Source organism: Scyliorhinus canicula, chromosome 16 (assembly GCF_902713615.1).
Source record: "Scyliorhinus canicula chromosome 16, sScyCan1.1, whole genome shotgun sequence".
NCBI lineage: Eukaryota > Metazoa > Chordata > Chondrichthyes > Carcharhiniformes > Scyliorhinidae > Scyliorhinus > Scyliorhinus canicula.
Window position 1 is genome coordinate 13,914,901 of NC_052161.1, and position 12,963 is coordinate 13,927,863.

General features: G+C 43.8%; 1 protein-coding gene across 2 annotated transcripts in view; it reads left to right on the forward strand.

The window, feature by feature from the left end:
• cfap58 (cilia and flagella associated protein 58) overlaps positions 1–12,963 on the forward strand; it is a 257,337-nt gene that overhangs the window by 105,209 nt on the left and 139,165 nt on the right. For both annotated transcript variants that reach the window (XM_038773430.1, XM_038773431.1), the window contains 2 exons: positions 2,203–2,349; positions 9,253–9,393. In XM_038773430.1, coding sequence (XP_038629358.1) covers positions 2,203–2,349; positions 9,253–9,393 — 288 coding nt within the window. The remainder of the gene's footprint in view (positions 1–2,202; positions 2,350–9,252; positions 9,394–12,963) is intronic.

A 12,963-nucleotide genomic window follows, 5' to 3' on the forward strand; every position in this document is an offset into this window, starting at 1 on the left:
ACTTAGCACAGCCGGTGGTTTGACTGTTGTGGTGATGCCACGTCCTTGATGTCAGCAACAACTTTTTACAGCGCATCCAGACCTGCAGCCTATAACACTACTGGGTTCACAAGTCAGGATTACGCTAGTGAGATCCCCCAAACAAAAACATTCTCAGGCTGGCGGGGTGGGGAGGGGGCAATAAGCGTAATTTGATGCTGGTGCGCACCACACGTACTCTGGACAGTAACATTTGAAAACTGGCGAGAAAATAACGCTTTGAAGATCAAAATTCTTTCCCTCCTCCCAAAAAAAGGTTAAGAAAAAGAGTGGATGAATCGGTGACCGTTACTAATTTGTTGCCTTTTGTGAATCTCAGCTTGATGGATCAGGAAGTTTCCAGATCCAGCCGCGCTAGCAGACACCTGCACAAGTGACAATAGCCGCTTTAGCGGACCATTCATTCTTCATTAGTGAGCACGGAAGGGAAATATCAGCAGATGTCCGATTTGGGAAGGCATCACGGTTAAGTTCAGCCTTGTCCTCACAAAGTACCATTTATTTATTTTCCTTAAGTGGGCTTAAGTGGGATGCCTCTTTCCAAGGGCCGGTGCAGTCTCGATGGGCCAAATGGGATCCTTCTGCACTGTAAATTCTGTGATGATTCTATGATGATTTTCAGCAGTGTGAAAACACATCCGGAGCTGATTTTCCATCTTTACACCAGCCTGGGGTTTCTGAGGCCAATTATAACCTAGTTCGGATCATGTAGTTAATCTTTTTAATTAGTCAATGCAGGGCTGTAAGGAACCAGACAAACATCCTTATGCAGCTGATAATGGAGAATTAGAAAATGAATTTCACAGCCATCGGGGCTAATTTTATTCGCAAAATAACCTGCTTTCATTATAACGACATTTACATTATTACGAAAAGTAATGCAATCTAATAATTGAGTTTGATTGTGGATGTCAGTGTGCAGGTCACATATTGAGCATTAACATTCAAACACTGTGAAAAGGAACAGAGCTAATTTTCATAACCTTACTCTCTATTTGGACGCCGGAAGGGCTGATGGACACCTTGCCTAATGTATCCAACACAGTGCTGGAAACAACATTGCTGAGAGTATGGTACAAAGATATCACTCATTTGAGAGGTGCTGATGACTTTAGAAACTAGGGCAGTGAACCCACAGTGGGTTCAGACTCATGTACAAGTTTATTGGCTTGGCAATGTTCATTTACTAGCTACACTGTAATTGTGAAATTAAAGCTTTGCTTTGCCTTCCGCTTTAGAGGCCTCCATAATCACTTAGTGGATCAATTGGAGAGGTTGAGACTGTTCTCCTTGGAGAGAAGAAGTCTAAGAGGAGATATAATGGAAATGTTCAAAAATAATGGTGGCTGGAATTAAGTAGATCGGGACAAACCGTTCCTGCTCGTAAAATGATCAAGACGAGAGGGCGCACATTTAAAGTGATTTGCAAAAGAATAATGTGATGTGAGAAAAAAACTTTTCACACAACGAGTGGTTGGGGTCTGGAGCGCACTGTCTGGAAGTGTGGTGGAGGTGGATTCAATTGAGGCATTCAAAAGGGCATTAAATGATTACTTGAATACAAACAATGTGCAGCGGTATGGGGAAACGGCAGGAGAATGGCACTGAGTCATGATGCTCATTTGGAGAGCCAGTGCAGAGATGATGGGCCAAATGGCCTCCTTCTGAGCCATAACACATCTGTGATTTTGCGATGATTATTCAATGAAAAACTGAGTGGCACAGATTAGGAAATTTCAGTCCTTGACTTTTGCTAAACTGGGCAGATATATACAATTGGCTTCATCACCTCAAAGTTAGCAAAGGTGAAATTAACTTCCAAGTTGCGATCCTTGCTCGAAGTGTGTATTTGGACAAAGTTGATCTGGCCTTTGATACTTGCCCCACCACAATTCCCTAAGCCTAATTAACACACTGCTGATCGCGTGTGGTCTTGCATATAGATGATAGCAACATGGTTATAGCAAGAGAGAGTGCCTAGCACTAGTAGTTTCACCATACCATTTAATGCAATCGACAGCTTCAAGAATGATGAAGAGAAATCATGCAAGGTGAATGAGTGTATGCAGTGTTGGAACAAGAAGAAACCTTTCAGCTGTCTTTTATAGTTTAACAAAGTGTTTGAGATTGCTTTTATTCACTTTTATCATTTCCCTCTTTAAGGATGAGATAGCTGAAATGAAACGCAAGCTGAAGATCATGAACCACCACATCGACCAGCTGAAGGATGAGATCTGCTCGAAGGAGGCTGCACTAGTAAAGCAACAGTTGGAATATCAGCGCATGGAGAAGGAGAAAGATACATTAAAGGTATTGTTGTAGGAATTACTGAAATAATTCACTCTCAGCTCTTATTACCAAATTGAACTGACGGCAATTTTTTTGCATCTTCGTTAATTCAGTGGGCGGAATCTTGTCATACTTTTTCAAAGTGTCAGGCTCAGACTGAAAACTAGTGTGTAGCTCCTCAGCTGCACAGAACAGTCCCCCCCCCCCCCCCCCCCCCCCCCCCCGCTCGCCATGGAGTTTCTGGGAGCTTCCCCCTCCCCTGAAGACAATCATCCCCCTCCCAACAAAACTTGGGGGCCCTCGTCCACCCCCCCCAACCACTATTGTACATTCATTGGGGGCTCCTCCCGCCGCACCACTGCTGAAGTATCGCTGGCGTTCCCTGCTAGTGTACCCCCATGCCTACATGTAACCCCTTAACCTCATGTACTCTTCCCCTCTTCCCCCACCACAGATAAATGGAACCCCCTCCCCCCCCCCCATGGGGCTCCTACAAGGGCCCACACTGGCACAGGTTGGCACTGGCAGGTTGGCAGGGCCAGTGTTACGCTGCCAGGTTGGCACTGCTGGGGTGGCACTGCCAGATTGGTAATGTCAGCCTATGCCAGGGGCAGTGCTAGGGCATGTCCCCCACCCCCGAGGACTCGACTTGCTCTCCAGAGAGAATCGTGTTTCCCGATTCTATCGGGATTTCCCCCTGCTTCGCTGTTTTCTCTAGAATCCTGAAAATCGCCCCACAATATTAAATCTGTCTGTTGATCTTTTTGTTGGACCAGCTGGGAGGAATCTTACCAGAATTTGGTAAAGTATCAGGCTCAGACAGAAAGACAGCATGGAACTCACCAGTTGTACTTGAACCCCTTTGCCAAAAAAATAATGATTGGACATGGTTTATGTCATCACTCTGGTGTGCTCTTAGAGCCGGGAACTGGCTCCAACCAGATAGGGGCGCCTTCTTTAAAGGGTTTCCCAAACAGCTCTGCAGCTGAACAGCCCTCATCTCACATTACGGATGTCTTGGGGGCTTCCCCCCTCCCGATGTCTTGGGGGGGGGTCTCCCCCTTCCTGACATTCATGGCATCCTGCAAGTGCCTACTGTACTGGGAGCAGTGCTAGGAGGCAGTCCAGGACACTGCCTGGGCATGTTTCTCTACCGCCCCCCCCCACCAATACCTCGGGGGTTATACTTGCCTCTGCACCCTGGGAGAGACTCCTTGACTGCCTCACACCTGGTCCAACCTATTGTAAACTGGCGAAGTATGAATACTTAGTGAGGGGGGGGGGGGGGGGGGGGGGGGCGGGATCGTGTGGCAGGGGACTAATTATATGCAAAATGCTGGAAATACATTAGAATAGGGTTCACAGTCTTTGTGGGCATGAATCTCATAACGATGCTGGCAAGCGGTGGGGAAAGTCGGGAAATGCGATCTCTCCAGCCAGAAAAGCATTTCCCAATTCTCATGAGATTTTCCCCCCTTGCCGCCGATTCTGCAGGCGTCAAAAGCAGGTGCAAGGTTCTGCTCATAGGAACTAACAGAATGTTCGAATGATGTGGTGGGAGATGTTCCAATCATCACTTCCTCCTCCTGATAGCACACTGGTCAAAATTGTAGCTTTTTCTCTCTGTGAAGCTATCGTGTAAATAATGGTCAACACACTGGATTTGCCCTCTACGTCATTGCCCCATCATGCAGGTTGGGAGTCAGGCATTCTCATTGCAGCTGCTCTGCCTCCCTCCCTTCAACAGGAAAACACATATTTTACAGGCTGCAAACAGCCACTGCTGATATTGTAATATTGGTTATTATTGATTGACTGAGATCAAATATTTTTCTTTTCTGCTTATTTTCATTAAATTACAAGTGGGAGTTTGGGTAGATTATTTGGTATTCTTACTGTTCAATGGTATGCACAGGGAGTTACTCAGGAACATAAATTACAGTGTACTGAAATAGTAACTTCAGTGTGACCTGATTGTACTAAAGTCATTAGTGGCTTGTGTAATTCGACAGGGGCAATAATGATAATCCCAGGATCAGTAATGACCAATATTATATGAGTTTTCCTTTCAGCTGTCTTAGGGGCAGCACGGTAGCATTGTGGGTAGCACAATCGCTTCACAGCTCCAGGGTCCCAGGTTTGATTCCGGCTTGGGTCACTGTCTGTGCGGAGTCTGCACATCCTCCCCGTGTGTGCGTGGGTTTCCCCCGGGTGCTCCGGTTTCCTCCCACAGTCCAAAGATGTGCAGGTTAGGTGGATTGGCCATGATAAATTGCCCTTAGTGTCCAAAATTGCCCTTAGTGTTGGGTGGGGTTACTGGGTTATGGGGATAGGGTGGAGGTGTTGACCTCGGGTAGGGTGCTCTTTCCAAGAGCCGGTGCAGACTCGATGGGCCGAGTGGCCTCCTTCTGCACTATAAATTCTATGATAAAAATTCTATGAAGAACCACTATTTCTAATTCTCTGAGCTTTATATTGAAATATGCATTATGTATGTGCCAGTAAGCCATATAATGGCAAGAGTGGAATTGCTGAGAAAAATAACATTTCCTTTCATGACAATCACAATTCAAATTTCACCATCTGCTGTGATGGGATTCATACATGGGTCCCCAGACCATTACCCTGGGTGTCTGGATTACCTGTCCAATGATAATACAATGTCCAACCTGTCCAATGATAACCCATTTGATCAATCTAAATATCAATGCAAGTCCTTCTGTCTCCAATCGCATTTCTGTTCTAGATAGCACAGAATTGAAGACTGACAAAATGCCAATACTTCCTTGTGTGATGGTGAGCATACATTCTAGCAACCTTCCCGCATGACGCGGTGTCCATTAGGACTACTCATTGCCACTATGTGCAGCCCTTTCTTTGACTCATTCTTCAGTGCAGAGCTGCAGACAGTAGAATGAAGCACTGATGCAGTCAGCTTTTCTTTGCAAATGTCAGACGTAATTTTCCAGCAGCTTGAACCCTTGCCACATAGTTGGCCAGCCGTGTGTCCTGGTTCACTGCTGAACTCACTCAGTCACTATTTGACAAGATTTTTTGTAGCAAGCTGCAAGATTTATTTTTCACACTCCCCCCCCCCCCCCCCCCCAGTTTTTTTGTGAAATCATTTCCGCATTCATTCTGCACTGTAACTGCGTTTCACAAACAGGTTATTGGTAGTGACAATGAATGGTACTGTTTGATTAGTATTTATCATGGCATAGCCAGCAGTCAGAACCTTGTGGGTTCAAGCCCCACTGCAGAGACTTGACCATAAAATCTAGATTAACACTGTAGTACAGTACTGAGTACTTTTAGAGGTATTAACAGAAACTGAACTGGACTAGCCATATTAATACTGTGGCTACCAGGAGAGGTCAAAGGCTAGGAATTCTACGATGAGTAACTCACCTCCTGACACCTCCAAAGCCTGTCAACCATCTACAAAGCACAAGTCAGGAGTGTAATGGAACACTCCCCACTTGCCTGGATGAGTGCAGCTCCAAACAACACTCAGGAAGCAGAACACCATCCAGGAGAAAGCAGCCCCCTTGATAGCTCCTCCTTCCACAAACATTCAAACCGCCCACCACCGACGAACAGTGGCAGCCTTGCTTACCATCTGTGAAGGTAAGATCATAATTCATTCCAGCCAGGTCTGTTGTTTGCTCAAATGGGCGAATGGAATCTCTGGCTTTGATTCTCCGTTCCTTCATGCCGGCAGGATTCTCCGTTCCCGCTGCAGTGAATGGAGATTTGGCTGAGCAAGTATTGGTGTGAGACGGATTCACAATGGAGAATCCCGCCCATGGTATTTAGTTTTTGTCAGGTGATGTCGTAAATGGGCGGAGCCAGTGGCTGAGGCAGTCAGGTGTTGAATTTTTCAAAGTTTTGAAATTCAGTTTCAATTTGGGATGTGAACAGCCACTTAGGGACAATTTAGCATGGCCAATCCGCCTGACATGCACATCTTTGTACTTTAGGAGGATACTGCACCAATCTTGTTATTGCAGTAACTCACCAAGGTTCCTTAGTCAGCACCTTCCAAACCCACGACCACACATCATCTAGAAGGACAAGAGCAGCAGATACCTGGGAACTCCATCACCTGGAGGTTCCCCTCTAAGTCACTCACCATCCTGACTTGAAAATATATCGCAGTTCCTTCGCTGTCACTGAGACAAAATCCTGGAACTTCCTCCCTAACAGCACAGTGTGTGTACCTACACCTCAGGGACTGCAGCGGTTCAAGAAGGTAACTCACTACCACCTGCTGAAGGGAAACTAGGGATGGGCAATAAATGATGGCCTAACCAGCGACGCCCACATCCTGTAAATGAATTTAAATAAAGCTTTTAAAAAATACACAAAACCAGGGCCTTCTGCGCTGGAGGTAATAGATTCTCTGGCAATATTTTGGAAAATGTGCAAAGGAGTTATCCCGATGTCCTGGCGAATATTTATCCCTCGTTAAAACTCCGTTAAAACAGATTGGTCATGAGATCACATTGGTGCTTGTGGGATCCTACTGTGCACACACTGGGTGCCACTATTGACCACATTGCACCAGAAACTACACTTCAAAAGATACTACACCAGCTGAAAAGTGCTTTGGCCCGGCCTGATGTGAATGGCACTATATAAATGAAAGTCTTGCTCTTTGTTGTACGTTACATATTTATGTGTCAAGGAAAAGGAGCATGACTCAGTACTGTGTTCTCCAATGCTTTTGTCAGTGGCAATTATTCAGTATTTCATTGGCATTGGCATATGGCATTGCTCCATTTAATATCGAATCAAAGGCTAATAGTGCAAGGGATTCAGACAACCGTTCTTTTCAATTATAAAGGAAGATGTCCAGTTGAAAACAATTTTATGTGATCAAAGAGGATAGCATGTTTTTCCTAACCAGATGCGCATCTGTTAAGACACACTTTCCTTTGTTGTTGATTTGAACAGAGAATAGGTCACAGTTGGCAATCTGGATCATTTATCTTCCTGATTCTTTGTTGACTCATTTTCAGCTCAGATAAGGTTCAGTAACTCTCCAGTAGATGATGGTCCACCAGACTACCTGAACGGAGATTAATGGTAAGGTCGTAACTGATGAAAGAAACTGAAAATTTCACAGTGGGAAAAAAAGACCTAAAGCATCTCCTCGGCAATGTTGACACACTTGCTTTTCCCCCTCTGCGTTTGATTCCACTCAAAAAGGTGCTGGGATCCCCTCTGCTGTAGTTAAGGGGCCGGGGTGAAAGAAATCCTAGTTGCCTGCATCCATGCCTTGTGGGTGTGAGCTACAAAACTGACCATGATCCTGGACTAATTTAAATCCACAATTAGCTGGAAGCAGAGACAGACATTGGATGAAATTTACCTTCAGCGTAGAGTCGGAAACCAGAAGTGCATTTGTGTATCGTGAGGATATACTGATAGACTTCAAGAGGGCATAGAAAGGCTGGTGGAATGGGAGGACATGTGCCAGGTGGAATTTAGTGGATTGAAGTGTGCGGTGGCACATTTTGGCAGAAAGAATGAGGAGAGGCAATCAAAAAAAAATCAAGAATATAATTCTGAAGGGGATGCAAGAGCAGAAATACCGGGCGGCATAGGACACAAATCGTTCCAAATGGCAGGACAGATTGAGAAAGTGGAAAAAACCCCATATACGGTGTAGTGGGCTTTATAAGTAGACGCATAGAGTACAAAAACAAGGAGGTTATGGTCAATCTTAATAAAACTGTGGTATGGCCTCAACTGGAGCACTGTGTTCAATGCTGGGTACCACACTTTAGGAAGGATGTGAAGGCCTTAAGGGAAATTTACAAGAATGGTTCCAGGGATTTTAGTTATACAAATAGATTGCACCTTAAGTGCTATCAGCTACAGAGCTATGGGGTCGGGTGCAGGAAGGTGGGATTAGAAAGGGCACATGGGTGTCCTCGGGCTGGCATGGACAAGATGGGCTGAATGGCCTCCTTTTGTGCTGTAACTTTTCTATGGTTCTCTTGGAGAAACCGGGGTTATTCTGCTCAGAGAAGAGAAAGTTGAGAAGAGATTTTATAGACGCCTTCAAAAATCAGAACTGATGTAGAGACACTGTTGCCGTTGATGGAAGGCTCAAGGAGCAGAGAACACTGATTGGCAGTAATTGGCAAAGCTGACAGCAACCTGGGGAAAAAAATCTCTTTTGCGCAGCGAGTGGTTCGGATGAGGAGTGCACTGCCTGAGTGGGTGGTGGACGGAGTTAGGGGCATAGCAAGATGGAATTGGAGGAGCATCTGAAGCAAAAACAATTACAGAGCTACAGAGGGGAGGTGGCAGGTGAGTGGGACTGGCTGAATTGATTTTATGGACAGCTGGCATGGACATGATGAACTAAGTGGCCTCCTTCTGTGCTGTCCTCCCCCCCCAACAAAGATTGTCCAGTGATTTTAATTTCAGAACATATGCATGTCATATGTGGGAAACCTTAACACTGATGCAGAGAGGCTAATGTGGGAAAGTGTTCCATTTCTAAGCATTGGCACCGACTAATAAAAATGTGAGACTGAAAATTACGCTTTAAAAGAGCATTAAATGTAAGTAAAAATGGGATTGTGCAATTGATTCCTGCCTTCGTTGATAATTATTTCAGAGGGAAAACCAGCTGATTGAAAAGAAATTGAAATGTGGAAACTCAGTTCCTTGGAGCCTGTTTCTGTTTGCACTTTTTGGGGAAGAATTAGAAGCCTGGCAAGGGCGGATTTAGTGGTGGTTCATCAGCTCCTATTCTATCACTGAGCAGAGCTGTACCACAAGACATTACTGCACTCACTTATAACTACACATGTTACAAAACTTCTATTCCAGTGGGCTGCAAGCCGTTGATCTTGCTGCACGATTTCAGCCATTTCAAAGCGTTCTCCCTTTTTTTCCTAATGACAGACTGAGCTGCAGAAGATGAAGCAACAGGCCCAGGACACCAGGATTTTCATTGAAAACCAGGAGACAGAGGAAAGAAAGCTGCTGAGGATTATTGATGAGGCTGACACAGAGCGAATACGACAAAAGAAAGAGCTGGACCAGGTATTTCACATTCCAAAGCGAAAATGCTAGAAAATCTCAGCAGGTCTGGCAGCATCTGTAGGGAGAGTAAAGAGCTAACGTTTCGAGTCCAGATGACCCTTTGTCAAATCTGGTATTTCACATTGGTTTACGAAACAACTCATTCATTCCATTCTAACATGATGACGGAATTTGGGAGTATCAGAAATGTAACTAAGTCCTAAATGCAAGTATTTAAAATTGCGGTTTCTGAAATGGGTGTGGTGTGTCCCCTCTTATAGCTTTTGTAGTTGTTTTTATTTACTGTACGTTAGCATTTATTTTCATATTACTATTATTAGTATTACTTAAACAAAGACGACTGCAGAATTCCGATCTGGTCTATGAGCCACAAAAATATTGTATGCAGGTACAGCAAGTAATTAAAAAAGCTAATGGAATGTTACCCTTTATTACGAGAGGAATCAAACATAAAAGTAAGGATAGAGAAGGCAGAAAATCTCAGGTCTGGCAACATCTGTAGGATGTGAAAACAGCATTAATGTTTCGAATCCGTTTGACTCTTCATCGGAATTAAAAGGGAGCGAAAATATGTTGGCTATTAACCTGCAGCTGGGGGAAAGTTCAGCTAAGATGTAGCAAACGTAAGAGTGAGAGTCAAATAGTCCAGTGGGGGGGTGAGGGGAGGGAAAGAGAAGGTTTTTGCATTGGGGCAAAAATTGTATGGGATTTTTTAAAAAATGGGTTAAGATGGAGAGAATGGTCACAGTCTGAAGAAGTTGAACTCAATATTGAGTCCTGAGGGTTGTACGGTGCCTAATTGAAAGATGCCATGCTGCTCCTCCAGTTTACATTGAGCTTCACTGGAGCAATGCAGCAGGCCAAGGACAGACATGTGCGCAAGGTGCTGAGTTAAAATAGCAAGCAATGTGTAGGTTGGGGTCATCCTTGCGGGCTGAGGGAAGGTGTTCTGCAAAGTGGCCGCCCAGTCTGCGTTTAATCTCCCCAATGTAGCGGAGACCACATTGGGAGCAGTGACTACAATAGAACAAACCGAAGGAAGTGCAAGTGAAACACTGCTTAATCTGAAAAAAGGTTTTGTTTTTTAAATTCACCTATATGTTTTAGAATTCCCTTTATACCAAAGAACCTTAAGGGCCGATATTCTAAAAACGGCGACCAGGGAACTTCCTCCCTGACTCCAGTACAGGCCTCTGAGAGTGCGATTCGGGTCAAACTCTCCTTTCAAGTTATCCCCCGGTATAACTCCTACCTTCACTGAAGAATTTTACTTACTTACCCCTTAATGGCATCGATGTCACGGGTCCTGCGTTCTTAAGGAAGTGAAGTAAGCTAATAACCACTTTTTCAGGTTAAATTATTTTATTATTAACATACTCTTTTTTATCTCATTAAATTAAAAACATTATTTACTTTTTGATGTTGTCTGGTTGGTTGGTGAGGCCTTCAGACTCTCTCTCTCTCTCTTTCACTTTCAAGCCTCCTGGTCATCTCTCCTGGTGCAGTTTTCTCTTTTCCTCCTCTTCTGTCTTCTGTGGCTGCTGCTGTCCTTCTTGCTTCTTCGGGTGCCGCTGGTGTTCTGCTGCTGGTGTCTTTGTTCTTGCTTCTTGCCTCGTGGGGAGAAAAAGGGGAGGAGTCTGAAGTCCACGCTGGTTTCTCTGTTTCAGCTGTTCTGATCGGGACCTCTGATAAGGATCGGACTTCGGGTCTTAAAGGGGCAGTCCATCACAATTTTCCAACAACACAAAGAGATTTTTAAAAACTTTTTTCTTTTGCCTTTTTCCTGCTGCAGGTTGTAATAACCATTCTGATAGACTGAAATTGCTGCCCACAGTTTCTGTGCCCTTCAGCTGCCACCAACCTCTTGTGGGATCTTTCCCTGCACTCTCCCCGATCAGATGTTGGCAGACCTCTATGTTTCAAATGACACATTCTGTATTTTCCAGAACACCCCGTCTTGACATTTGAAACATTACTATAATTTGGTTTATTGTCCCCCCATCCAATTGTACTAACCTACATCCCTGATCATTGTCATTTGTATGCATATCATAGACCAGTGTCAATACGAGTCTTGTTTTCCATTTCTGATTGGAATGTGGTAATTGTGATATCTTTTACCCCCCACTGATCCCCTAGTCTTATTAATTTAAAATGTTCAATTGATCCTGCTTGTATTCCTAACTTCCCCATTAATGTCTAACATTGTCGTGAATCATGTAAGTCTGCCAACCCCTGGTTTACATGAGAGAACATCTTTCTGACAACGTGTATATTTTTCATTTCAGCATTTACAGAACCGCATTGAACCGTCTCTTTTTTTTTCTTCCCAAACAAATTCTCCTTATTGTTCTATACATAGTAAAATTTTTATCTTATCTTAACACCTTATACATTACCTAACCAATAGACTGTGTGTTACACTTTACATATTTTCAACTGTTAACAATTTAATATCCATATCGAAACATCGCTTCTTGGCTTTTGGAACAATCATTATTACATACTAACTAACCCTCTATTAAAACATTCACAGTTTAGAAATGCGGATCAAGTTATTTAACGACACACATACCCCCCTTCTCATATATATAAAACAGTCCCTATCAATTTACATGAAAATAAAAAAAATTTCTTATCAACGATTATAGCTCTTCAATGCAATATTGTTTTGTTGCATTGGTAACAATTTTCCCGCCGTAGTATCAAGCTACTGAAATTCTTAACCTATTATCATTGATCATATTGGGGTTCCTCGTCAGTCGCTGCTATCTGCTGCCGAGACCTTAATGATTCCACTGCGTAGTACATACCCCATGGAGACCACAGATCATCCATCAACTAATGTCCAGTTAGAGATGTCTGACCGGGGGTTTCACTGTCCAGTTATAATTTGATATTCTAATTTGCATTTAATTCCCTCAAATTTGTAGCCAATTATATCATTAGTTTCCCCCCAATCCTGTCGAACAGATTCTTCTCTGGAGTGTAGTTCTCTTCCTTCTCGCGAACTGGTTTGTTATTGGAGTGTAGTTCTCTTCCTTCTTGCGACCTGGTTTGTTATTAATTTTTTCCACCTGAAAAAGCAAATGAACAGATCAAGGGTGGAGAGGGCCCTATTCTTTAATTCGGATTATCCCAGAAGTGCCCTCTCCAGGACTTCCGGATTCCTTTTGCCATCATTTCTTTTTGAACTGGTTTATATTCCATATCCTTGATGTAGTCAAGCCTCCTTCTGTCATTGCACCCCTGAGTGAGATTCGAAGAATCTCAAACTCCTCTGATGCTCACTGGGTCGTGTGTTTCAAGCGTGACACAATTTCTTTTTCTCCAGACACCATGCTTCTCTAATTCAATTGTATGTGTACCCAGAATCTGAACAATCTTGTCTTTACATTTTACAGTCTCGCGAATGATTTTCCCCGCAGTCTTAGTTGGTAACTTCACCCAAACTTCGTCTCCTACTTGATAATTCCCAGATTCACTTGGGTCTCCTTGTCCCTGGGGGACAGAGGTTCCAAGGTTGCTATTAAGATCAAATACTATTCTTTCAATGTCTTTATCCCAGCC